This window comes from Phoca vitulina, unplaced genomic scaffold (genome assembly GCF_004348235.1).
Source record: "Phoca vitulina isolate PV1807 unplaced genomic scaffold, GSC_HSeal_1.0 scaffold33, whole genome shotgun sequence".
Taxonomy (NCBI): domain Eukaryota; kingdom Metazoa; phylum Chordata; class Mammalia; order Carnivora; family Phocidae; genus Phoca; species Phoca vitulina.
Window position 1 is genome coordinate 20,409,801 of NW_022589736.1, and position 25,822 is coordinate 20,435,622.

The 25,822-nt window shown below is 35.8% G+C and overlaps 2 protein-coding genes across 2 annotated transcripts in view; one reads left to right on the top strand and one right to left on the bottom strand.

Moving 5' to 3' along the window:
* MALRD1 (MAM and LDL receptor class A domain containing 1) overlaps positions 1-25,822 on the top strand; it is an 803,589-nt gene that overhangs the window by 519,863 nt on the left and 257,904 nt on the right. The gene's annotated exons all lie outside the window — the stretch shown is intronic.
* LOC116645503 (MICOS complex subunit MIC27-like) lies at positions 21,417-22,221 on the bottom strand. The gene has a single exon (XM_032425762.1). It carries the CDS (start codon positions 22,219-22,221, stop codon positions 21,418-21,420), a length of 804 nt encoding a protein of 267 aa, XP_032281653.1. The 3' UTR covers position 21,417.

Below are 25,822 nucleotides of genomic sequence, written 5' to 3' on the forward strand. Positions count from 1 at the left end.
TGAAATAACTTGAAAACCCAGATTTTATGTAAAATGTTTCAGTGGGAAATCCTGATGTACGCTATCTGCATGGTGGAAACACACTGAGCTGCAAGGTTAGTATTAACATGAATGTAGGGCACCTAGAACTTTTAGGGCTGAACTCGAAGTCCTGTGGAGACAGCCACAACTTAAACATACAGCCTCCTGCAAAGGATGGATTCACAATGAAAAATGACAAACCAAGATAGTAAATGAGCCACCCCAAGTCTGTATCAGCCCCCATAAAGCCAAAGAACTATAATGTCATTTCTCTTCCTGAGATTATATCTTGCCATGTTTCTCCTTGTAAATTTACCCATCATCATGGGGAATTCCATGATTGGTGTGTCATAGTCATGGTAAGTGTTGGATGCTTAAAACATTGAGTAAATTAAAAGTTTACAGAGAAGGGGAAAAAAGTCATTCCTGGATAATGCATTTTAGAAGATAATTTTATTCTTACATGTTGAACCTCCTCGATGATACCTAGATTGAAATCTTTGAAAAAAAAAAGTGAGAGTAAATACCAGTTATGGAGTATCTTCTATATGCAGCACACCGTATACACATAATATGTTGTAATTCCCTTAAAGAGCATTATGAGGAGAGCCTGGGCAGCTCAGCTGGTTAAGTGTCTGCCTTCCGCTCAGGTCATGATTCCAGGGTCCTGGGATTGAGCCCATGTTGGGCTCCCTGCTCAGTGGGGAGTCTGCTTCTCCCTCTCCCTCTGCCTGCTGCTTGTGCTCACTCTCTCTATCAAATAAATAAATAAAATCTTTTTTTAAAAAAAAAAGCATTATGAAACAGTTATCTGTTACATTTTACAAATGAGGAACCAATTCACAAAGATTTTAAATCTGACTTCATAGCTTTTGATAACAATGAACTACTACTAAACAGTTTTGAAATTTGGGAGCTATTGATAATTCTATGCTGGCATTTTATAAAATGCCTTTAGGGGCACCTGGGTGGCTCAGTTTGTTAAGCATCTGCCTTTGGCTCAGGTCATGATCCCAGGGTCCTGGGATCGAGCCCCATGTCAGGCTTCCTGCTCAGCAGTGAGCCTGCTTCTCCCTCTCCCTCTGCCACTCCACCTGCTTCTGCTGTCTCTCTCTCTCTCAAATAGATAAATAAATAAAATATTTAATAAAATAAAATAATATGGCTTTAATTTTTTATCATTTTACAACACTACTTCACTTTAGGACTGAGACACTGATTAAAGTTCTCAGAGAAAGCACAATAATACTTCAATATTAATACTCCATTTACTATGCTTTCCCTCTGCTTCTTTCGCCAATTTTCTACTTTCTATTAGATTGATTTTGAGAGATTCTCTTTACTCACAACTTTTGATTCGTGCTTAGAAAAATACATGCTAAATTTCTACTTCGTGTGCACAATTCAATTGGATTATTTCTCTTTTAATCACAAAAAATATAAGAATTTTAGGAAATTTGCATTTGCATTCCTATCTCCATCCATCTATCAGGTTACTATTCTCCAGTTTCTCCTTGTTTTCCTACTCCAGTCTATAGCCAGTTGGGTTTTTTTTTTTAATAGCATGTGTACCAGTTTCTTTCCTCATCTCTGCTTCCCACTTCTTCCTCCTAAGTTAATTTCCTTTTAAATGTAGTACATTATTCAGTAATTTTTTTCAGTTCTCCTAGTTCTAGATACTGTAGCCTTTCTATGATAACATACTGTGTCCAGTAATTCAACTTCTGGATAAGTAATCTCTACTCCTCTTCTAGATGGTGGTTCTAATGGTAGCACATGGGATGCACGTGAAGGGGAGAAACAAAATTTGTTCAGGTGTAACTTAGAACTCATAAAGTAGTTATTGACAAACCATTTTGCCACAAATAGGATGGACACTATATGATAAGGTTTTAAAACACATTGTTAAATAAGTGATTTGTGACTTGGAATTGGGAAGCCAATTCCCAAAGGTAAAGAGAAGTACAGAGAGTAAAGAGAAGTACAAAATTCCCAAGTTTGGAATTGGAGAGGTCAGGGTAAAAATTACAAGTAGGAAGAATCGGGAAGTCAGAGGAGAATAAACTCTTTTTAGGAAGGAAGGTGATGAAGTAGTTTTAGGTTATGTTTTAGTGCTTAGGTGACGTGGGGCATGTAATTTGAATTGTGCAGCTGTGGCCAGGAAGACGCTGGAGGGGGAGATGAAGACTTGGTAGTCACTCTCAGAAATGTATTAAAGTTGTGGAAAAGGATGTAAAGATTAAGTTTCAGTGTGTAAGGAAAGTGTGAAGAGGTCTTAATGACAGCTGTTGACAATCAATGTTGTGATCAGCATCTTCTGAGCCACCTATTTCCCCAAGAGCTCTATAGGTTAGCAATTTTCTGGACCGTTGTGGGACTCAGGAAATTTCTTACAAAATTTATAAATTGCATAATCTTTTACATAAATATCAAAACAGCAGAAAGCATCTTGAATACACTGTAAGTCTTTACTACAAACCAAACCTTCCTCACGTCGATGCTGGGCAGCCCCAAATGCGTGGATGTTTTATTTTCCAAAAGATGATCAATAAGTAAGCTGGCTGGAACTTGCAACACATTTTTCTGTAGAAAGAATATTGTAAATCATGGTTTGTTTCAGAAACCAGTCTATAAAACCCTATTGAGACTGTAATACAGCTCTATATTGGAAGTTAAAATCATAGGTATAGAAAACATCTCTTTCTTTTTTTTAAACATCAGAAACATAATTAAGCACATGGGACAGACAAAATAATCTTCAGTAGATACAATAATTTTTAAATGTGTTGAATTAGAGATAACTAAACCAAATGGAAAAAATGCCTTGAGTAAAATGGGTTTTTAGATTTATTTTTGGATGTTAGCAATTGAGAAAAATTTATTTTGGGAGTGATAAAATAAATGGAGAGATGTGGAGACCAACGGGAATTCATGAGCAATCTCAGAGTCCTTGAACAGTTATTGTACTTTTCTGTTCATTTAATTTTATTTTAATGCTTTTTACTTTTTTCCCTTAGTATTTGTAGATTGCCAACACTAACAAGTTTGTTTTATTTATTTGAATTATAATTAAAGCAAATGTTTTTATTTGAGAGCACCAAACTTTCCTAACTGACTGCCTCTCCTAATCTTTCATGGTTAAAATTTCTTCTAATTTTCCTTTGGATTAATTTTCTCTATTTTACTTTGTTATATTTTCCTTATTATTATTATTTTTTGCCTACTTCCTTAGTGGAAGAACCTTTCTGACTTGTCAATCTTCTTTTTTCTGTTACATATTTGTTTTACTTTGTGCCTCTGACTGGACTTTAGTCTTTATCTAGAAAGTATCTGAGCTCAGTGTCTGAGGTCTTCACACTGATGTTACTGCCCCTTTAATTTACCTCCCTGAGAAACTCATATCCGGGCACTTCCCAGGTCCATGTTCAAATTCTTCTACCCCAGAGGTATAGACTAAACCATAGGACTTAAGATGTTATAAAGGTTCCAGTGAACTGCTTTAAGCAATTTGTTGTGGAGCACTATGGCCTCTTACCAAAAATAACATTATGTCCTCAAAACTAAAGCAGTAAGATTGGAACAGGAAGAAGACCTCTGAATCAGGTACTGTGGGCATGGGAAGGTGGCTCACCCAGTCTGCTGAGTCAAACAGCTAAACTTAAAGGATGCCTAACAGGAGATGGACAGGGTCTGCAGGACTTGGGTGGAGATGATAAGAGCCTTAATAGCCACCCAGATAGATGGCCAACCAGCTAAAGCACACATACTCGTGAAACACAGCCATAAAAGGATTTTTCTATCTGGGAATTGATCATATCTTCAAATCAGTGTAAGATCTGTATTCATTTAAATGAAGGTTGGTTGCATAAACTTCTCAAAAATAGTTAATGATACTGCGATTCCCCTTCTGAGTTATTAGACAAAATCAATAATTTAAAGCCATAATCCCTCTAATTTTTGAGAATCTATTAGTTAAGATGATTTGTATTTTCATAAATAATGTATTATTACACTGTATTATTACACTGATTTGTATTTTCATAAATAATGTATTATTACACCGGCTAATTGAGTTGATTCGCATATTTAAGCATGATAAATGGCAATCAACACGCCATTTCTATATGTTGATCAGACAGGAAAGCAGAATATTTTTAATAGAACATACACAAATTACCAGACCGTCTTAATGGCTGTTTCTTTGTTTGTTTTTTTTAATTCGTGAATGTTCTCTTTTAAGAAATAGATCCTAGGGAGTAGGTGATTTCTATAGACTTCCACATGATAACTATTTTTTAAAAGATCCTAGGATAGTTTTCATATTTCATGGGTATAATAAAAGAATTTTAAGATGTGAAAAACCCTGGCTGTGTAATACTGCCAGTAAGAAAGTGTATGCTTATGGTTATGATCTCTGAACAATTAACTTGTTTTGAAGTGGTCAGGTATTTTTGTCTCTTTTGTTCATAGATGAATTCCAAGCCTCAGGAATTGGGCTTGGTAAAGAGAGACACGCAGCTACTCATTTACTGAATGAATTAGACTTTTAAGGAAAAATTAAGGGGAATCTTGTGGCTTGTTTCTGGCTGTAAACAAATTGTCTGTTTATAAGAAAGCACTGGTCGCCTGACAACTAATTTGCCCAAGGGAGCAAGGCAGAAGTCATGGTGTCTTTTACCACCTAGGTGGGCACTGGGGGCCACTTGGGAGGCTGACTGCCTGATAACTACTACTGGATTAATCTGCATTGATGTAAATTCTCCTTGTTTGTTAATATATATTCAGCAGTGGCTCATGCCTAGGTGAAAAAAAATAAATTTCAAACCTGTAATCCTTGCTAAATTGCTCTCAACAGTTGGCAGTAACCAACATTCACATCCTTGTCCCATATGGGACCTCTTGTTACCATCCGTGCGTGTTCTGGAGTGTAATCTCTCTTCCTCCTCCTTTTTTTTTTTAAGGTTTTATTTATTTATTTATTTGAGAGAGAGAGAGAGAGAGAGAGAAAGAGAGAGAGCATGAGCAGGGGGAGGGTTGGATGGAGAAGCAGGCTCCCTCTGAGGAGGGAGCCCAACATGGAGCTCCATCCCAGGACCCTGGGGTCATGACCCGAGCCGAAGGCAGATGCTTAAGTGACTGAGCCACCCAGGCGCCCTCTCTCCTCCTTTTGTTTCCTTGTCCTTTCACCTGTGTTTTCAGTCTCACCCTCTCACTGAATCAAGTCAGCATGTAAACACCTCCTAAAAATCCTTTACCTCTCTCATTCCTTACTTCAATTACCATCTCTTTATTCAGCTTCCCTGCTCTCACTTCTTCAACTTGTATTCACCTTATTCACCTCTCGAAACTTCACTGAATCTTCTCATGGCAAGGTTACCAGCTTTATCTCACCGAAGCCAGTGAACACTTTTCTGTGCCCAAATTGCTTGGCTGCTTGTCAGTATTCGACATCTGTGTCCATCCCTGCTTAGAAACACCTTCTTTTTCTTTTCTTAGCTTATGGGATGTTCTACCTTAATGGCTTTATGCTAATTTCTCCATCTTTTCCTTTCACATCCTTTTCCAGACTGTTCTATTTCTGCTCAACTTGTAAAATACTGATTGACCTCAGGACAGAATCATTGCTTCCTTGTTTTCTACTCTTCATGTCTCCTTATGTTATTTTGTCCTTTCATTTAGTTTAAGTGTTCACTGTTTTATTCCTTGTCTCACATCAAACTGTCTAATGAATTCAATTTCCAGTAAGTTTAATATATCCAAATTAAACTTTGATTTTGGTGCATGCTTTAATGCTCCCTTATTTTTATAATAGCTTCATGTATGCATGATTTATCTTCCCAGAGTGGTTGTAAGTACTCAGTTTTGAAATTGTATTTCACGCCTTTATATCTGTCATGACATATAACACAAGAAGAAGGAGCTATTTGGTGCTTAATACTCATTGAATTCAATTAATGTATCAATATGGCAGGAGGAATAAACTCTGTAAAATAAATTCAGTCTTTGCTCCAGGCGATGAAACAAATTTACTTCTAAGTACAGTTGTTAATTAACCTTTATAATAATTTACATAAGCAAAAATATCTAAAACTGTGTCTTAAGCACATGTAACATTTTCAAATAACATTTTCAAAAGAATATGCTTTCATGAATGGGCTTAAATGAATAAAAAATGCTTTTTCTAGATGGACACCATTCCTTTTCATTTATGACTTGTGCAGTTATTTTTACTGCTATTTTTATTCATTTCTTCACCACAATGTAGAGTGTGGGGTTCTCAATTCAAAGTTACGATCAATCAATCGATAGATAGATAGATATGATAGACATATGTATTACATTACAAATCACATCATATAAATATGTGGTGTCATTTTAATATCATTTCCTTGTCTTTCAACAAATGTTTACCAAGTACCTATAGCGTTCCTGGCCCTGGGTTTACAACAGCAAACACAAACACGCATAGACCTCTGCCCTCTGGATTAATTTCTCTTAAGGCAAATAGATTCACCTAAGAGAGGTCTTAGCAATTTTATATTCATGAACCCATGAATATTATCATCACAAATAATGCAAATATTTAGGATAAATGTAGATCTTCATAGATAACTATGTGCTCATAAACTATCATAATATCAGTGCTTAAGAGAGAGATATATTCAGCTAGCTAGATAATACAGACAGATGGATAAAATACACACTACCAACCCTATACACACATATGCATTGCTTTCAAACATTAATGTCATAGTTTAGAAGATTCCAAACTAAAAATAAAATAAAACAAAGTTTATAATTTTCAACATAATTCACTATTTTTTAGGTATGTTTTATATTTTCTTTGGAATTTTAGCATAAGCATTTTGGAAGTTAGGGTTAAGGTTTTGTTCTTTGAATACACTCCAACACCCACTATAATGTCTAACATGTGGTAAAATTATAATAAATGTTGGTTTCTAGTGCCTTCCATGATGTCCAAGTTGTTTACTATCACTGAGAATAATTCCAGAATAGGATGGTAGCTACACTGTTATGGTCATATGGCTTTCCTTAGGTACATTTCTGATTACTGAAATTACTGCAAAATGAAGACTTGTCATATTCTATATGTTAAGCATGATGAAAAGCTTCTTTTCAGAATCATATAGAGAATGTCTTCTTATCCTTAAACGTAAGAAAAAAATTATATATTTCCTTTCCCAAAATAAATTGATCATGATTTTCCACCAGTTTAACCCATAAACCTCTTATGATTTCTTCCTTTCTTATGGCCAGCGTCTTAGTTCAGGCCCTCGTCCCACAGAAACCTCGGGATTGGCCTCTCTAACATTCTGTCTTCACAAGTCCTTTACCAGCTAGGATAGCGGTCTCTGTCTCTTTTGCCTCCTTTATCAATCCACAAAAAGTAGGATTCTGGAACACATATGTAATCATTTCACTTCATTATTCAAGATCGTTTGGCAGACTCCTGTTACCCTCGAGGATGAACTCAAATGGTTTCAATATGCACAACCTTCTCAAGCTAGCTGCTTTATTTTCCCACCTCCGTCCACTGCCAACTGAGTCCCACATGGTCTATACTCTAGCCACTCCAGTCTATTAATGCATACATTTCTCTCAGTAATGCATGTTCCTTTGTGATTTTCATAGCTTTATGCATGGTCCTTTCGGAATGCTCTTCCTTATTTTAAATAAGAAAAAAAATCCCTCTTATTCTTCAAAACCAATTCAGTATTACCACTTCCATGAAATATTCCAGCCAAAAACAGGTGGCCTTTGCATTTTGCTCATACTTCAATTATAGTGGTTGTCATATTTTATATTTTATATTATATTTATACCTTCTCCCGTAGTCTCTGAGCTCCTGAAGACAGTAGGTTTTCTTATTCATAGGCCTAGAGCCAGGCATGATGAATGTTTACTGAATGAATCAATGGACTAAATACAGTGCTGTTATTAGGAAGGGAAAAACAAGAAGAGGACCTAAAGTGAGGTGTTATTTTCCTTGCCCTCTATTAAATGTAAAGATAAAAGTTATCTGCCAAAAGAAGAGCTATCACGTATTTCTTTCCATGATATCTTATTTGTGGAATCACTGTTTTCTTGAAAAAGAAACAAATAAGTTTCCTCTAAAGTCATCTCTATATTTAGCTAATGCTCATCAGTGAACCATAGTCTGGGTTACAGGTCATTTCATCAAGTTTCAGCTAGAAATGGAGCATGCTGTTTTTTAAAGCCCTATTATTATTGTTTCTTTTACAGTCTTCTCTGCATTTATTTTCTTTGCCTGGATTGGATCTTTGCCATCCATATTGGATAGCAATATTGTAAAACAAAAGAACACATTTTCTTTGCAGAAATTTTCAGGGATGAAGATCTAAACAACAAATATAATGCAAAGGGGGCAGTGATATCCCCAAAGGGGCTCACAACATCCCTCCTATGAGAAACTACAAAGTATACAGGGCTGTGAAATCATCTTCACTACCAGTGTCAAATGTGTACATTCAATTTTCTTAAAAAAAAAAAAGAGGGGCTTCAAACCATTAATATGGTTTTGAAGAATAAGAGGGATTTTTTTTCTTACTTAAAATAAGATCATTCCGAAAGGACCATGCATAAAGCTATGAAAATCACAAAGGAACATGCATTACTTTTCTTTCATTTTTTATTCATTTTTATTTGCTCACATAATTCACTTGAGTACCCTCTGTTACACTTAGAGAAGGACTCTATTGGTCCACTATGGACTCTCAAAGATGAAGGTAAATCTTACCAAAGATAGGCGGGACACAGTAGCTAAGCTAATGGGAAAGATCTTGTGCTTTTATCATCTGTCTCAAAGGGATTCCTTTTCCAAATCTGTCAAAACAATAATAACTCTTGTTATCTTTTTCTGTCACTATAGATATTTCTGGTGTGCGTGTGTCATGCACGTGTGTGTGTGTGTGTGTGCATGTGTGTTTTAAACCTGGAATTTGCGACACACTGTATTGCAGATATTCTGCTAATGAGAATCAGGATTTGAACCCTGGCTCTCTAATGCACTCTGATTCCAACCACTGACATTATAATGATGGCTTTGGAGATATGCAGAGAAACTCACTAACTTAAATAAGGAATAACAAGTAATACCTAATTCACTTGGGGTCTTTGTGGGACAAGATAATCTTAAAAGAGGGCACTTTTAATTCTTGGTTAGAGGCCACAGTGAAATAAGTACGAGACATTACAGACACCAAAGTCTTATAATTACTCTGTCCCTGGATAATTACTCCAGGGTTAGAGAATGTTTAAGAGCTTTACACACTGAAGAGTATAAGAAAGAAACACATTTTATCATTGCAAAATTGACCAAATGCAGCAGTGATTAATTGCTGCTCTAGTTAACATATCCTGTATATCCCTCTCAAATTAATATGGTTAGAAATATCGCTGATTTTTTTCTGCTCTCAGAGTGTTGGCTTGTCAGATATACATAAAGAAGATTTTTATAGTTCATCATATTCCTGCCAGTCTTCAAACGCAGACTGTTATTGCATGTTCTTTTCTTTCTTTCAAAACAGGACAGGGTTAAAACTCTCAACTTGAAAGACATGTAGAAAGTTTGGCTTAGTTACAGGGATTTCAAAGACCAGAGCCAAAGTTAATATGTTTGTGCCAAGAAGAAGGATGGAAGGAGCCTATGACTGGATCCATCTGTAGCAAATTGCCTTTGATGATGCAACAAAAAATAATTAAAGCACAACAAAGGACAGTGAATGATCCCAGTAGTGAACAAAATCCTCTGGAAGGCTGATAAAAATACTGGTGCAGAAAAACAGCATTTCTTCCAGGAAGAGATTTTGAGAAGGAAAATCCATTTCTTTAACCTTTAAAGAAATCTTACTGATTCTATGTGGGCTCTGCCCCATTTACATTCTTTTCTAACCTCATATTGGCACTAATAATATTCAGTAAAATTGACTCTGAAGCCCTGAGATGGAATGCCACTATGCAATATCTTTGCAATTTTATGATCAATAAAATACCCTTATGCCAGAACATAGTAATCAATGCATGAGAAATGAATTTCAAACAAAACAATAATAAAAGTATTAGCAAGATAAATATCTTTTAGATATTAAAAATGTCACATATAGAAAATAAACATAGCAACATGTAGACTACAACCAGAAGACCTACAATATTTGGAGAAGTCATGAATTAAAACCTGAAGGCTTATGAGATAACATGTTAGAATTTAAGAATGATGAAGGTAATTATTACCCCATAATATTTGTGCATAAAGTGGTAATTGCTTTCTGGCTCCAAAGACACAGAGTTAGACTGAAATTTAACAAATGAGAATTGCGTTTTTATACCTAATGATGAGATGTAGAATACTCTGGATCTATGGTTTATGGGAACAATGTAGAATAATTACTACATTATATAATCTTCTAAGCCAGATTTCATTTCCTGTCTAGAATTCTTTCCTAAAGTTTATTTGCCTGAGTTTTCATTTTCCCTCCAATGTGGGAAGTTTATGAAGCCTCACTAATTGGGCTGAAATTTCTATGAGAAATGCAAAGTGTGGAATAATGATAGCATTCTCATTCTTCACTCTTGTGCCTCAAGGATACCCCCAAGAGAAGTAGTTTGGGTTTGCACTCTTCTTTCTCGTTCCACTTTAGGGCAATTCCATCATTAACCAGGCTCTTCCCTCACTTGTCATGATCATAACTAATCTTCTCCTAAGCAGTGAGGTCCCAGATGGGCTTCTCAAGCCCTTGCAGCGCTCACTCTATATTCAATGGCTGCTGGGTTATGCTGTCAGGTTGGAAGAGGCCCCTTAGGATAGAAAGAATGAGAGATTCAGCCAGAAAATAATGTGCTTATTCCAATTGAAGAAGTTTTGTGAAGCCTAGTGATTGCTATATGAGGTTCAGCTAAATCTGGCTTAGTAGATTTTATAAGGTGGTAATTGTTTATATTGTTCCAAAAAGCATAGGTCTACCTATTTTATACTCTTGCCATTCCATGGTAAAATGCAATCCTATTTACTAAGTTTTACTCCAAATCTGTTTCTTTGGAGACAGAACTTTACTACAACTCTATGAACAAACATCATAATAATTATTTTTACTATCTTTAAGGTAGTCTATTTTAACTCAAATGACCATGATTTAGGAATATTAGGCTTTAAAGTTAATATGAAACAAAAATGACCAAAAACAAACACCATAGAATGAAGTACTGTATGCAAATGATGATATCAGGGTTTAGACTAAATGCATTAAATCATTAGTGTCCTGCCTGCATGTAATGTAGGACAGGTGTCACTTTGAGTACCCACAGAAGAATACCAGAGTATTGAGAGACCCCATGGCAGGTCGTCATCTATATAAAGACATGAGACAACCAACTGACCCTGCTGCCAAGAAGGAAGAGAGGAGAAATCAATGGATTGGGGCCATGGAAGGAAGGTTATGCATTCCTTCCACACGTGATGCCCAGAACCTAACTATTGACAAAGCTGAAAGGAGACTTGTATAATTGGCAGCTGCATGTCACCCTGAAGCACTTCCTTCTGCTATTCATGAAGGCCAGGACGCAGCAGGGAATCTGATTTCAATCAGCATAAGGACAGCCATCCTACCAATGAACACAGTGTGACATAGGAAGCGGCTGACAAATATCACAAGAACGAAAGGAGATGATTATGTCATGTGAATCATTTATGTGAAACATTGATCTAATTAGGGATGACATGTAAAAATATAAATGAAACCAGTCAAGAGATTGATGTAACATGTAGAGTCTAAAATAGAGCAAAGAAAAAGCCAGTGTGTTTGAAATATATATTTAATTAAATGAATTGAACCAAGAGTGTGGAAATCCAGCTCATATTTCTGGAATTATGCCAATTGTTCCTTACTGTAATCTTAACTGATTTCAGCTCAAGCAGTACTAAAGAGATATTACTGATTGTCCTTCACACAAACATACATTACTATGAGATCTGCCTCTTTACAGGGACATTTCAAAAATCAAAGCTAAAGTCATTATCAGTATACAATTAAAATATTACAGAAATGGATTTGTTGCTTTTGTGAAATGGACAATTCACTCTTACCTGATTTTGTATTCAGAAACTCCTTCAGTTGTGTTTGGTATTAAGTATTAACATTTGCCCTAAAAATCATGAGTTCATGCTCTCTAAGTCTTGAAATGGCTGTTGTCCAAAAGTGATAAAAATCTGAGCTGAGTTTGCTTAGCAACAGATGCCAGCAAACAGATTAGCATCAGATACCAGAAAATTTGGGGGCTGTAGGTGAAAATGGGTGGCTCTTTAAAACTGGATATCAAGAGATTCCAGGAGTGGGAAAAAAAAAAAAAAAAAAAAAGAAAAATGCAACAAAGGGGAAGAGGGTAGGTTTGGAACCGGGGGGCCACTTTCCAAAAAGATATTAATGGTTGACATGAATTACTTTGGGCTTTGTCTTTTAAAATATTGTAGTTGTAAGTTAATCACATCATTAAAAGTTGATTAGGAGCTATGTCTTCCCTTTCTTCATCCGCCAGAGTGGTTTTCCAAGACAATGGTGATCTGCCCTAAGACAGCTGTTAAATGACAGTGTAAACTCCCACTCTTTTTATTGGTCCTTAAAAATACCAGTCTTAGCCTCCGTAATAGAATCTTGGTGGCTTATTTTGATTTCAACTCAGTTTGGTCTTCACCTGTTATTCATGATTTCTCCCTTAAAAGAGAATGGCTCTTGGGGAGCAGTAGCATGGAAAATGTTCTGGTGGACATATGTATGTGTGTGTAATGGCAGTAGATGCATACACACAGGTGTATATAAACATGGCATAGTAGATATACATACACATGTCTGTGTGTACAGGTATGTGTATACCTGCCTACACATATATATGTTTTCACTGGATCCCAATGAATGTGCCATCAGAGGGAGGTTATGACTGTTCTTAGCGGGCTATAGTGAACTGCAAGCATGAGCAGAAGCAAAGGACCCTGTGCCTCTTCTGTCTCTTGTATTAAAAGAGCTGCATGCATGCTCCTGAGATGATTAGAACTGCAGAAGGAAGTAAGAGGGAAAAGATCTCCAGCAGACATTTGGCTCTACTTCTTGACAGGACAAATGTGCAGACCTCTGTGGTCTGTGGTCCAGGGCATCATGCAGTAGGATGATGGCGGGGTAACCGTTTTGTCCTTAGAGTGTCCTTTGAGTGCCAGGTACCAACTCATTCCTGAGTCTCCCCTCCCACAGGAATGCTGGGGCACTAATCTAATCCTTGAGACTGAAGAGATCTATGTATCTCATATTTACATATTTATATTTATTTGTTTTTCTCATTTTTATTTTTCTTCATCTCTCTCCCCAAACATCTCACTGGAAAGAAATCCCTCACTGGATGAGGGATGACGTTGTTTAAATAATTATGATTTAATTTTTAATGTACTAATAATGTTAAATATTCATGCATGAAGATACTGGTAAAATGTTCGTGTGTCCTACATGCCAGGCATTGTGTTAGCAGCTTTAAATGCTCAATCTCTGATTCTCACAAAAGACAGAGTAAATATGACAGTTTTCATTTTTCACATAAAGAAAGGGAGGGTCATGGTGGTTAAAAACATGTCTAATTAGTAAAGAACTGGGTTATTTCTGTTACACTCCATTGAGCTCAAAATAAATATACTTGAGTCAGATTTGAATGTATTGCAAGATTGTAGTTTCTCTGTCACCAACCGTGTGGTTTAAGGGGTGGGAAATACCAAGAAAAAGCATCCAAGTCTCATGGAAGGCATCACTCATTTTTCTGCTAAGCCCACGGGTAGTTTTGGAATTTTCAGTCTTTGATAAATGAGAAGAAACATTGGCATCTCAAATTTATGGATAGAACTTTCTATCATTTTTATTCTTTTAATATATTCACTTAATACTTTTCTAATTACGTTCCTCTTTTCAGTGTGTGTGTGTGTGTGTGTGTGTGTGTGTGTGTGTGTGTTTGTCTGTTTGCAGCTTTTCACTAATTAATGTGGCCACGAGGAATGTCAGTGGCCGACATCTAGGTCAGTGTACTAGGATCTGCTTAATTTGTACCATAAGTTTTTTTCTTAACCACAATATTATCACTTAGTTTTATCATGTTATACTCTAGCATCTCCATTTCTAATCTCTGGAAAAATACAGGAGTAAATAAATGCAGTAATTATTCCTTACACATAGTATTCTTCCCTAGTAAATTTCTTGCCATTTGTTGCTGAGTAATTAACCCACCACTAATGGGCATTTGGGTCTCAGTGATGTTGCCCAAGACTTTAAAGGATGCACACAGCTCTTTTATGATATTAAACCTTAGTTTGGCTCTCATATTTTGTGTGTGCATGTCTATGTGTGTGTATGTATACATATATTCAATTTAATATATATATATTGAATTGAAAGGCCAAACCAAATCAAACTTTCATTTATAGTTCTTATTCTAGCATTTCAGCAGTTAAAATGTCTAGATAATAAATTATAGAGTGAGCGTTGTTCTCCTTTTAAAGAGAAATAACACATTTGGCCTAGCAGGGGCATAAACCATGTCTTACAGATGGCCTCTTGTTAGCTGAGCTCTCTAGTTCCAGGTAGTAGGCAGCAAGAAGCATGGGCATTAGATTCAGACAAATCCGAGTTCAGTCTCTGCTCTGCCCTTAAATTGCTTGCTGTGTGTTCTCAGCTTCAAGTTTCATAACTACTGAGACTCTGTTTTCTTATTTATAAAGTGAATTAATAATAGGTATTTTTCAGGGTTGTTTTTAGCATTATAAGACTGTATCTAAGACCCCAGAATAATTATAGCTATTACTATGTTAATATTATTATAATTCGTATATAGTATATACATATAAGAAAGCAAATAAAAGGTTCAATTATTTTATAATTTATTGAGCATCTTCTGTATAGGAGATACTTTACGTGGCATCTTTGATAGAGGAACACAGAAATAAGACATGGAATTTCCCATGAAGGAATTCATCCCAATAAGATACATACATACCTGCACACATGCACGCATGCACACACACACACACACACATGCACATATATACTAAATATACTAAATATATATATATGTACACTAAATATATATATACTCTCTATATATACACACTAAATATAACTACATGCATACATATACAAGCAGACCAAATATCAAATCACGTGCATTAATTTCCTGAGCTAGAAACATCAGGAGCTGTAAATGCTTGACCTCTTTCTCACCACCTGTCCAGAATCTCTGACCATTGTCAACTGTTCTAGATCAACGTCCCCACCTTGTGGACAGAATAAAGAGTCTGACCCCACATCACTTTCCCTTACTGCCTTCATTCAGATTTTGGGAAGACATTACAGTAAACCTTAGTATGGCTCTCATATTTTGTGTGTGCATGTCTATGTGTGTGTATGTATACATCCAAGTCTCATGGAAGGCATGAGATGGGGAGAGAGGCTTTGGTAATCTGGATGTGAATGGGTCATCTCTAAAAGATTTAGCTAGCATTCACTGCAGGCTCCATATTTGGTGAATTTTATCAAAGGTATCCCTTCTTTATAAAATACAGGTATATGTTTATCTCCTTCCTCTTTTCCCCTCTCTTCAAACTTCCCAGTCAGCCAACTGCTCAAAAGGTATTTCTTTACCTGAAATTGTACTAATTCTGCATTCTTTAACTCTGAAATTCTAATCTCTGATTACAGCTTCTATAATTTTATTTCTCAAAGTACTAAACATTCTTTTCTATCTCATGGTGACCCCAAGACCTCCTTATTCTCCTGATCTCTGCCTCTTCTTCTCCATTATGCCCACCACACCCATCCCCATCCTCAGAGGATTGTTTCCCATGTGCTAGGTGATCTTCAAAATTCTTTACCTATATTATCTCTTTTAATCATTTCAGTCTTATATATCAGGTGCTATAGGTCCATGCTTCCCTACCCAATTTTAAATTCAAAATCTAAAAAGCTCTGAAAATTAAAAACAGTGTTTTTTACTCATTTGACATCAAGACCTGACACAAACTGAGAAGAGGCTATTTTTTAGTCTTTATTGATTCCACTGAACATAAACAATCATATTTTACTTTGGAAGTACTTATATAATTATGGAATCGATAGTACAAACTCACTGGATATACACCTAAAATAGGATATGTGTACTGTAATGTCTTCCTAAAATCTGAAAAATTCTGAATTAAAAAACACATTTTGATCACAAAGGGTTGAAATAACAGACTGTGAATGAGTATTGCGGTCATAGTCACTTTACAGCTAAGGAAGGAGAGGCCAAAGTAAAGGGGCAGACCTGCCCAAAGTCATACACTAGTTAGGGACATAACTAAAATTCCAAAGTTGATCTGTATCCAGAACCTGATCTCTAAGCATGTGCTTCTTCTGATAAATGCTGTAGCCCTAAATTTTCTGAACTCGGTCCTATACATTTTACCTTCATATTTTCAGCAGTCTTTGTATGATTTCTCGTTCTTAGTTTCAGGCTACCAAGAAAGCAATCTCATTGGTTTACTCCATTCCTTAACAGCTACCAGTGGCTTCCCATTGGCCATAGGACTGGGTCTTAAATTCTCACAATGACATTAAAGACACTTTCCATAACATGGCCTTGGTCTATATGTCTAATCTTGACTCTTTAGTCTTTAACTCACTTTTTTTTTTTTTTTTTTTTAAGATTTTATTTATTTGACAGAGAGAGACACAGCGGGAGAGGGAACACAAGCAGGGAGAGTGGGAGAGGGAGAAGCAGGCTTCCCGCAGAGCAGGGAGCCCGATGTGGGACTCGATCCCAGGACCCTGGGATCATGACCTGAGCCGAAGGCAGACGCTTAACGACTGAGCCACCCAGGCGCCCTTTAACTCACTTTTGATATTCTAATTGCATCAGGACCCAAAATATTCAAACACTTCTATATGCCAGGGCCTTTAATCATGTGGTATTCTTTGCTTGGACTGTTCTCATATACTTTATGTACTTGGTGGTCTCTTGCTGAGTTTTCAAGGCCCAATTCCAATGCTACATCCTTTAATGTACCTTGCTAATTTCACACAGATGCTTCATCTCACTGGAACCCCACCAAAGCACTGTACCATTTTCCATAATATAATGGAATTTGCTCACACTGAAGTGCGATATATATGGTGTTTTTCTTCCCTTTGATTTGTGAGCCATTTAAACCATAACTTATTTTTCTTCTTGATACTCAGCTGAATTAATGATATATAAGAGAATCCTAATACTTGATTGAAATTAAAATACAGCATTCATGTGAATGATTTCTCCCTCACATGCATCAGGGAATATTAAAATGTAGTTAGCAATTTAAACATGCCTCCTTTGAGTTTATGCAAAAAAAAAAAAACAAAAAACCCTGAAGTTTTATTTCTATCATTATAACATTTTATCAGCAAATGGAAGGATGCCTGACTTAGAGTCAATGCTCACTATATGGGTTAAATAAGTAGAAAAATGATAAATTCATTTATCATGTTGGGGTTTTAATCTTTAATTAATAAACCATTGTTTATCTTATTTAATTCCTATCCTGTGTGAATTAATGGCTAGTCCTATCTCTTTTGTCATTGACTTAATTCTTATACTCGTATGGTCTTTCATCTTTGTTTTCATGTCTTAAGTTTGTAATCTTTTTCAATGTATCTTTTTATTTCATTAATCTACTTTGAGAATAAAAGTTTGGGTATTTTTGACTTGTCTGTTAAATACCAAACATTATTCCTGTTTTGGGGAATCCAGTGATTTATTCAAGCAAGAAAATTCTCCCATTCTTTATATATATATAATATATACTTTCCTGAGTAGTAGCACCTTTATATATTGTATTTTGTGTTTATTAGGGAGTATCGATATTTAGAGGAATTTGAATTGAGAATATTACTTTTAACATTCTACTGAAAGATTTTTTATTCACGTTTTATAAACAGTGTATACTGGTGTCCCTTTGGGAGGAAAAATTTGTACAAGGATCTTAGCTTGAAGTTTGCTCTTCATTAGTACACATTTGCTGTTTTATTTTTGTTTTATTGTTTTATTTTCTCTGTCATTATTCCCCACCCCTCAAGGAAGACAGCAAACTGAGTTATGTCCAATAATTTTGTCATAAAATGCTGCTCTTCTGTTTTCATTGAATCATTGTCAACTCTCATGAACAGCAGTGTGCCAAGGGACAGATACAATCATTCATGACTGACATTTTTGCTCCAGACCTTGCTGTCTCCTCTTCCTGTCAGATGCTTCCTAAGGACTCCTCATTTATATTTTTTCCCATTGTTCTTCTATGTTCAACCGTATGAATGTTTTTCTCCTTCAGGAACCAAATGTAGTGTGAAAGACAGTAGAAACCAGCCATCAACCACTAAGTAGGAAATCACCTTGAATATCATAGATCAGGAATTTTAATTGGGTTAGTGAGCTTTGTCTATGTAGAGTATAATAAAGACCTTGCAAGAATCATTCTAACTTTTTCAGCTCTATGGCCTATTCCTTATTATGGATAATTCTTATTCCTTTTCGTATCACCTAAGATTTAGAACAATTGTAGTATGTCTTAGGAAAATTATCTCTATGAATATAGTAACTCACTGTTTTAGAGAACATACCTTTTGGTGAGTTTGTAAATGTTTATGACAACTAAGTTATATAATTTAAACCTATTAAAATTAGTCTTTACGTGTATCAGAGAATGAATCTGAAATCAAATAGAAGTTTTACAGGGAAGCTTTGAGGCAATTTTCAGCTGTACTAGTAATTCCACACAACAGCTTAATTCACCAAGTTGAAATTAAATATACATTCATTCATTAAACACATGCTTTTGTAGGACCTACATTATGCCAAGCTCTGTGTTAGGCATGGAGACCCAGAGGTGAATAGGATGGAAAAAGTTCTCATCCTCATGGACCTTAAACTGTGGTAGGAAAGACAGACAATGAACAAATACTGAAGGAATTGAAACATAAGATGATATTGAAAAATTAGAAGTATAAGGTACTATCAGCAACAAAGTGAGGTGATACTATATGAGTGAGGATAGAACCCACCCTGAAGGTTCTGTCCACTTCTCTAAGGTGATACTGGAAGAAAAAAATCCTAACACTAAATACTGCATTTCTCTAATTCTAGTAATTGCATTCCTGATACAGTTTTTTCTTCCTCCCCCAAATTCAAATTATTCTAGAGCTTTGTCAACAGTTGGAAAAGGAAATTGAAATATTTTAGGTGCTTTATAATAAGAACATTTTCAGATGATATTCTATAAATTACATACTCATTTAGTATTAGTTGCACAATGTGCTTTTGTTTCCTTTTCACAGAAATATGTCTACATAGACACATGCAGTCCATTTCTGGTTGTCTATTAAGCACTTACTATATGCAAGGCCCTGTGCTAGGTACTGTTTATCAGATCTTGCCCAGCATTGCATTCTGTGTATCTAATGGGAGAGGTAGATATTTATCTGGTCATCACACTAGTGAAGACTTTATGTAATTACAAGTGTGGTGAGTGCTATGAAGGAAGAGTGCATAATGCTCTCGGAGTCTGTGGCATGGAGGTATGATTGAGTTGAGTAGATCAATGGGGGCTGCATGAGGAAGGGATGATTCCACTGAAACGTGAGTGGGAATTAACTAGCTGAAAGGAGGAAAGAAAAAGACCATTTCATATGAATGTGCTAAGAAGGGAAGGAGAATGGGCCATTGAAGGACTACAAGAGAGTGAGTGCAGTTGAAGCAGGAGGAGGAAGAGAAGTCTGGTAGGAAATGAGGTTGGGCAGGGGGTTTCTGAGCCACTTTAATGTTGAGACTGCAGGTATCTCCTAGTGTCATAATGTGGACATTGACTTTTTTTTTAAGATTTTATTTATTTATTTGTCAGAGAGAGGGAGAGCATGAGCGGGGGCAGGGGCAGAGGGAGAAGCAGGCTCCATACTAAGCAAAGAGCCTGATGTGGGACTTGATCCCAGGACCCTCGGATCATGACCTGAGCTGAAGGCAGATGCTTAGCTGACAGAGCTACACAGGCGTCCCGTGGACATTGATTTTTTTTTCTTTTTTAAAGATTTTATTTACTTGACGGAGACACAGCGAGAGAGGGAACACAAGCAGGGGGAGTGGGAGAGGGAGAAGCAGGCTTCCCGCTGAGCAGGGAGCCCAATGCAGGGCTGGATCCCAGGACCCTGGGATCATGACCTGAGCCGAAGGCAGATGCTTAACGACTGAGCCACTCAGGCGCCTGGAATCAGATCTTTCTACTCATTAATTAATTCTTCATTTGTAACCATCCTGCTGTTTTTATACCTGTTTGTTCTTCATGGACATATTATATTTTTCTTACCCAATATTTCTATTTAGTTACTGTCATGATTTCCTGTTTTATTTTATATTGCTATATCTTTGCTTATCTTCTTAGGTATGCATGAAGCCTTTTATTTTTATCTTTTATATATTTTTTAAGTTTTTACTTAAGTTTCAGTTAGTTAATATACAGTGTAATATTAGTTTCAGGTGTACAATATAGTGATTCAGCACTTCCATACAACACCCAGTGCTAAAACTCTGATTTCATCTGTTTTTAAATTCTCCTTTATTAATGTTATATATTGAGTTTATTGTCATCTTTTAATAGTTATGTGGCCTCTGGGAGCCTAATAATTTTGGCCTGTTAACTCATGCATCTATAGTAATGTGAGTTGCTCTCTGTGGTGATTCAGGGAAGGCAGAAGGCCAGCCCTTGCCTGTCTCCCACTCGCCACTGTGACACACATTGCCATATATCTAGAAATAAATGTTATAATAAGTATGTAACTTATTTATTAAAAAGACTAATTTTTTTTGTCATAAAATATGGATATTTTATTCCAGCTCTGGGGAATGAAAAAAAAGAGGAACACATTCTTCTGCACACCATTCTAATTTAGCTGACATTAATTTGAAAAAGCTAAAGCAAATATGTATATGTATCTGTATAAATATTTATATATACACATACATATTTCATCAGTGTTTATATATTTACTCTATTTTTGTTTTTTAATAAACGCCCTTAAAAATCATTAAATGCATCCCAATACTTCTGCCTCTTCATCAATCATTTAATACTGTTTGGATTAAATTCACAGTTTGTGTTTTAATCCCTTATGTGATTGGTCAAACTGTATATTACATTAGAAGATGTGAGGGAAAAACTTCGTTTAAAAGTTATACCCTAAAAAAAAAAGTTATACTCTCTGTGTCACAGTTACCCTTTACATGATTTTTTCATCATTGTTTTCAACTTCACACATCTCGTAGTTCTCTACGCAGACTATTTCAGCTTCCAGTGCTGTACATATCTACATCTTCTGGATGGGACTGCCCGTGATCCATGAGCTTGGGGTCAAGCATAAACTGTGTAGCACCTGAGGTGGATTCTGATTTTGTCTTTGTTTCAGAGCTGAGTTCTGCTGTAAAGGGCACTGAGTATTTCAGGCTGTCAGTTGTTTTTGCAGGTATTTCTATTTCAGCAGAATTTCCTAGCTTAGATTTTTCTTTAGGTTTAGGAAATGACTCTTTTTTGTTGATTTTTGTCCACAATGATTTAACTGCTTCATAAATTTGCTGGCTTGTAGTATATGCCTTTTTCCCAGTTACCTTTGCAATTATTACTGACTGAACTGGGTAGCAAACAATTGCCCCTAAAGTGGCCAGTCCCAGTGGATAAGCAATTTTCTTAAACCTAGAACCTTTTCTTGCTGAAACCAAGCCTGCCAATCCTGAAACTGTAATCATTCCAAGTTTTGGAAGAAAATCTCGAGGTGGATTCTTCAGATAGATATATGCATCTTTTCCAAATTGTACCGTATCCATTATTCCATTTTTCACAAACACATAAACACCCTTGCCCCAGCCAATATAATGACCAGTTGTAGTGCGGATGGGTGCAAAGCCCATTTGTAAACGACCAGGCTGTTCCTCAACATATTTAGACTGCAGAGGTGGTGCAGTATGTATGGGGAGCTGCTCTGGTTTTACTAGCTGCTTTTTGTATTCTTCTTTAGCTGCATGCACAGTTATAGATGCACATATCAGACCTCCAGGTATGGTTGTCAGCTTTCCCATCCTAACAGCCGCCATATCTGTGACCTTCTCCGTCTGAGTTTTTCATATGGTGGTAAAAAAGACTAAAATTTTAGTGAGTGGCATGAAGAGTCCTGAACAAGTCAAAAAATAAATGATATCTCAGGGTAAAATAATTCAATATTTAAAATTTCACCTATTTATTAAATTATTCTAAGTTTCATTTAGGAGACTGAATGTATGAGAAGACCAAAAGAACAAAAAAAAAAAAAATTGAGGATGAAAATGTGACCTATTAAAATGCAACATTAAGACTTAACTCCAGTGTAGCAACTTTACGTCCCTTTATGTCTTTACTCTCTTACACTTATAATATTTATGCCTTAATTATTTGCTTTACATACATTGAGAACCATATTACATGGTATTTTTCCTTCAACCATCAAAAATAAATTCAAGAGCATAAGAAAAGTTTATTGTATTTACTCATATTTTAGCTGTTTTTTTTTTTATCCCTTCTTGATATTCTAAGATTCATTCTTTTATCATCTCCTTTATGCTTAAATAAGCTCCATTAGCCATTTATTTAAGGTATGTCTACTGGTGACAAATTTGCTTAGTTTTCCTTCTTTTGAAAAAATCTTGGAAGGAGAGGTCTTGGGGCCCCTGGGTACTGGATTTGGGTTGAAGTCTAGGCTCTGCTCGGCCTTTGCTTTTTGGGTGGGGGCAGAGTTTTAGTATTTCTTACTGCTTTTCTTTTCATGACACAAAAGGGAAACACTGACATAAAGTATGAGGGCAGATACATTGCCAAAACAAATATGCAGTATATAAGATAAAGGATCAATATGCATAATACATGGCAAATCAGTTCAAAGTTGGGTAAATGGTTACATTACAAGAAGAGAGTATTCCTTCAATTTCTATAATTTAATTATCATTGTACTAATGTCTATTTTTACTATTATTAGTGTAGCCAATCACTTTTCATATGTTTATTGCCTTGGGTTGTTGGGATGGTTTAACATCCATATGAACGAATCCAAGAGATATGTCCTTGGCCAGTAGCAGTGTCATGAGTTGATATTAAGAGGTTTCTCATTTTTTTCAATTTAGAATGAATTGAAAATCAGAATATTAAGTAAATAAAGCAACAGTGTATGTAGAACAAAAATGAGATTGACATATAACTATTTTTTTAAAAAATTGATATTGATATATATCAGAAAAATAAATAAAATCTATATTTATGTAACTTTTCTAGCAATTTATTTTTCTGACTTTCGCATATTCGATTATTACCTCCACAGGTGAAACTCTCTTTTTTTTTCACCTTTTTATTCCTGGTACCTAACATAGTACATGTGAACATCGAATGTTTGTGGAATAAATGAATGAATGGACAGATAAGCGAATAAGTAAATAAGTCTCCATTTTACATTTGGATGCATAATTTTGATAATTATGGGGGTAAGATTTGATATGTTATATTCAAAGAGGAATGATATGGGGCACCTGGGTGGCTCAGCTGTTAAGCGTCTGCCTTCGGCTTGGGTCATGATCCCAGGATCCTGGGACTGAGCCCCACATCGAGCCCCACACTGGGCTCCCTGCTTGGTGGGAAGCCTGCTTCTCCCTCTCACATTCTCCCTGCTTGTGTTCCCTCTCTCCCTATCTCTCTCTGTCAAATAAATAAATAAAATCTTAAAAAAAAAAAGAGGAATGATAGTAAATATATTAGAATGATATTCTGCAGTCGCCTGCCTTTAGGTTGGTCCATAGTTGGTTTTCAAAAGAATTCACCCTTGTTTTCTTTTCTTACTACATAAAATGATAATGGATGTATTATTCAAATCTCCTTTTCACTAGAAGGTCAGTTGTAAGACTGAAGAAATAGTTTTTATGTTATTGATTAAAATGATCACAGAACCTTCTGTGATGGTATTTGTTGAAAACCCTTTGGGGGCTTGTTATAGTTAATGAGTGGCTCTAGAAACTTCAGAAGTAGATTAATAGGAAAATATCAGCAAAGTGAGTTAAGTTTGTAAATTAAGACAGACTTTATTAATATCCATGCCTGTTATGTTGCTATGTGTCAGACATGCCCCCTCTACTTTAATCTTTAATTTAACTAATCATTCCTTTGATTCCACATCACTATGACATCACTGATAGTTAAAGATTAACCTTGAAAAAGGCTTCTCTTCTTTAGTCATCAGAAAGATATGAAATTCCATTAATTAGGTGTGAATTTCCCATCCCCTTCAAGGCAAAAGTTACAAGAGTCTCTGTGTGTAAAGATTTATCATATTTTTTGGTGGTGGCAGGGGAGGCTGTTCAGAAATCTGTCTAGACACCATTAGTTGTTTTGCAAAGTTAATTTTGGATTAACTGATATGTGGCTCTGCTTTCTCTGTAATTCAACCAAGGAAGAACTGCTTGATTGTGTCTCCCTCAGCAGAACAAGATGTCAGCCATATTTATCAACATTAGTGCCCTAAAAGCAAGAACCTATGGAAATGTAATTCTTTTGGATCCTTTTTTCAAATATTTCTCTTTTTCTTCAGCTTATGGTAAAAAAAAAAATACCTGTAAATTATGTATTTCACAGTTGCATGCTATAAATCTGTTGGAACAGGTGCTTGATATTCTGGCTGCCATTCCCCTCAATTCCACAGTTTTGATTACAAGCTTCAGACATGTTATTCTTGTTAATTTGTTATGAGAACAAAATAGTGGACCCTGAGATATTAGTTATGTGGGGCTAACCATAAACATAAACATATATGTACGTATATATAATAACATAGCAATATATATATTTATAATGCTATATATATATAGCAAATATATATTTATTACTCTTTCTTTGCAATGTGTCAGTCATCATGATTTATTAAAACATCTAATTCTCAGGAGGAGCTAGGTCCAGAAGAGCAACAAACAATGAAAACCAACCTTACACATTCAGAGGAGACACTTACATAAGTTTTTTTAGAAAATTAATTTTTCCTTTATAACTGAAGAGTGTGGTATAGAAAAAGTTGTAGTTGATGCTCATATATCAGTCATAATAGAATTTTTTAGATAGCCAAAATAATACATTAATAGGATTTTTGAAATCCTAATGATCTTGGGAATCATCACTTTGCCACCATGGCTCACTTCATAATCCCTTTGTCATACCCATCAGAGATAGTGATTTCTCCCACATATTCCTCCTTCCATCTCTTTTTTTCTCTTTTCCCATGTAAATTATTTCCACTCTTTGAAGGAAGGTACAATCTAAATAATTACAGAATATGAATAGAAGATTGGGGGAGCATCCTGAGCTATAACCCAGGATTTCTGTAAAATGTTCAGACCCCATCAGATATTGAGGATTTTGTGTGCATGCAAAGGAGAGGTGGAATGAACCAAGTAGGCCACTCCTAAATAGTGGTGTCTCTGAAAACACCAAAACAGATTTATCAGTACTTCTTCTAGGAAACACTGTAGTAGATTAATATGCCTCTGTTTTATTTATTTATTTATTTTTAAAGATTTTATTTATTTATTTGACAGAGAGAGAGAGAGTGATCACAAGTAGGCAGACAGGCAGGCAGGCAGAGGGAGAGTCAGAAGCAGGCTCCCCGCCGAGCACAGAGCCGGATGTGGG